The sequence below is a fragment of the Penaeus monodon genome, chromosome 21 (assembly GCF_015228065.2).
Source record: "Penaeus monodon isolate SGIC_2016 chromosome 21, NSTDA_Pmon_1, whole genome shotgun sequence".
Classification (NCBI taxonomy): Eukaryota; Metazoa; Arthropoda; class Malacostraca; order Decapoda; family Penaeidae; genus Penaeus; species Penaeus monodon.
The window spans coordinates 15,560,329-15,560,587 of NC_051406.1; the positions used below are offsets into that span (position 1 = coordinate 15,560,329).

The following is a 259-nucleotide window of genomic DNA, read 5'->3' on the forward strand; positions in this document are numbered from 1 at the left end:
TTAATACCATCACCATCACCTTAAATTTTCAAAGGACTCGATTCACTCACCGTGCGATGGACTTCGGCACCAATGCGGATCTCACGGTACATCTCTTCAAAGGAGGTCTCAAGGGCCTTCTTCTCATCTGAGTTCATGCGGTTAATGGCACTTCGGTCATCTTTGTTGATCTTGTATTCGCATATCTCACCAATAGGGAAGTTGCCTGTAAATTGGTAAGAGGAAAAAGTTATTAGAAGCAATGAGGAAACTTCTCCAG

The 259-nt window shown here is 43.2% G+C and overlaps 1 protein-coding gene across 1 annotated transcript in view; it reads right to left on the minus strand.

The window, feature by feature from the left end:
• LOC119586583 (methionine aminopeptidase 2-like) overlaps window positions 1–259 on the minus strand; it is a 50,757-nt gene that overhangs the window by 49,467 nt on the left and 1,031 nt on the right. Inside the window, 1 exon segment of the mRNA XM_037935333.1 lies at window positions 51–250. Within this exon segment, the coding sequence (XP_037791261.1) occupies window positions 51–250 (200 nt within the window).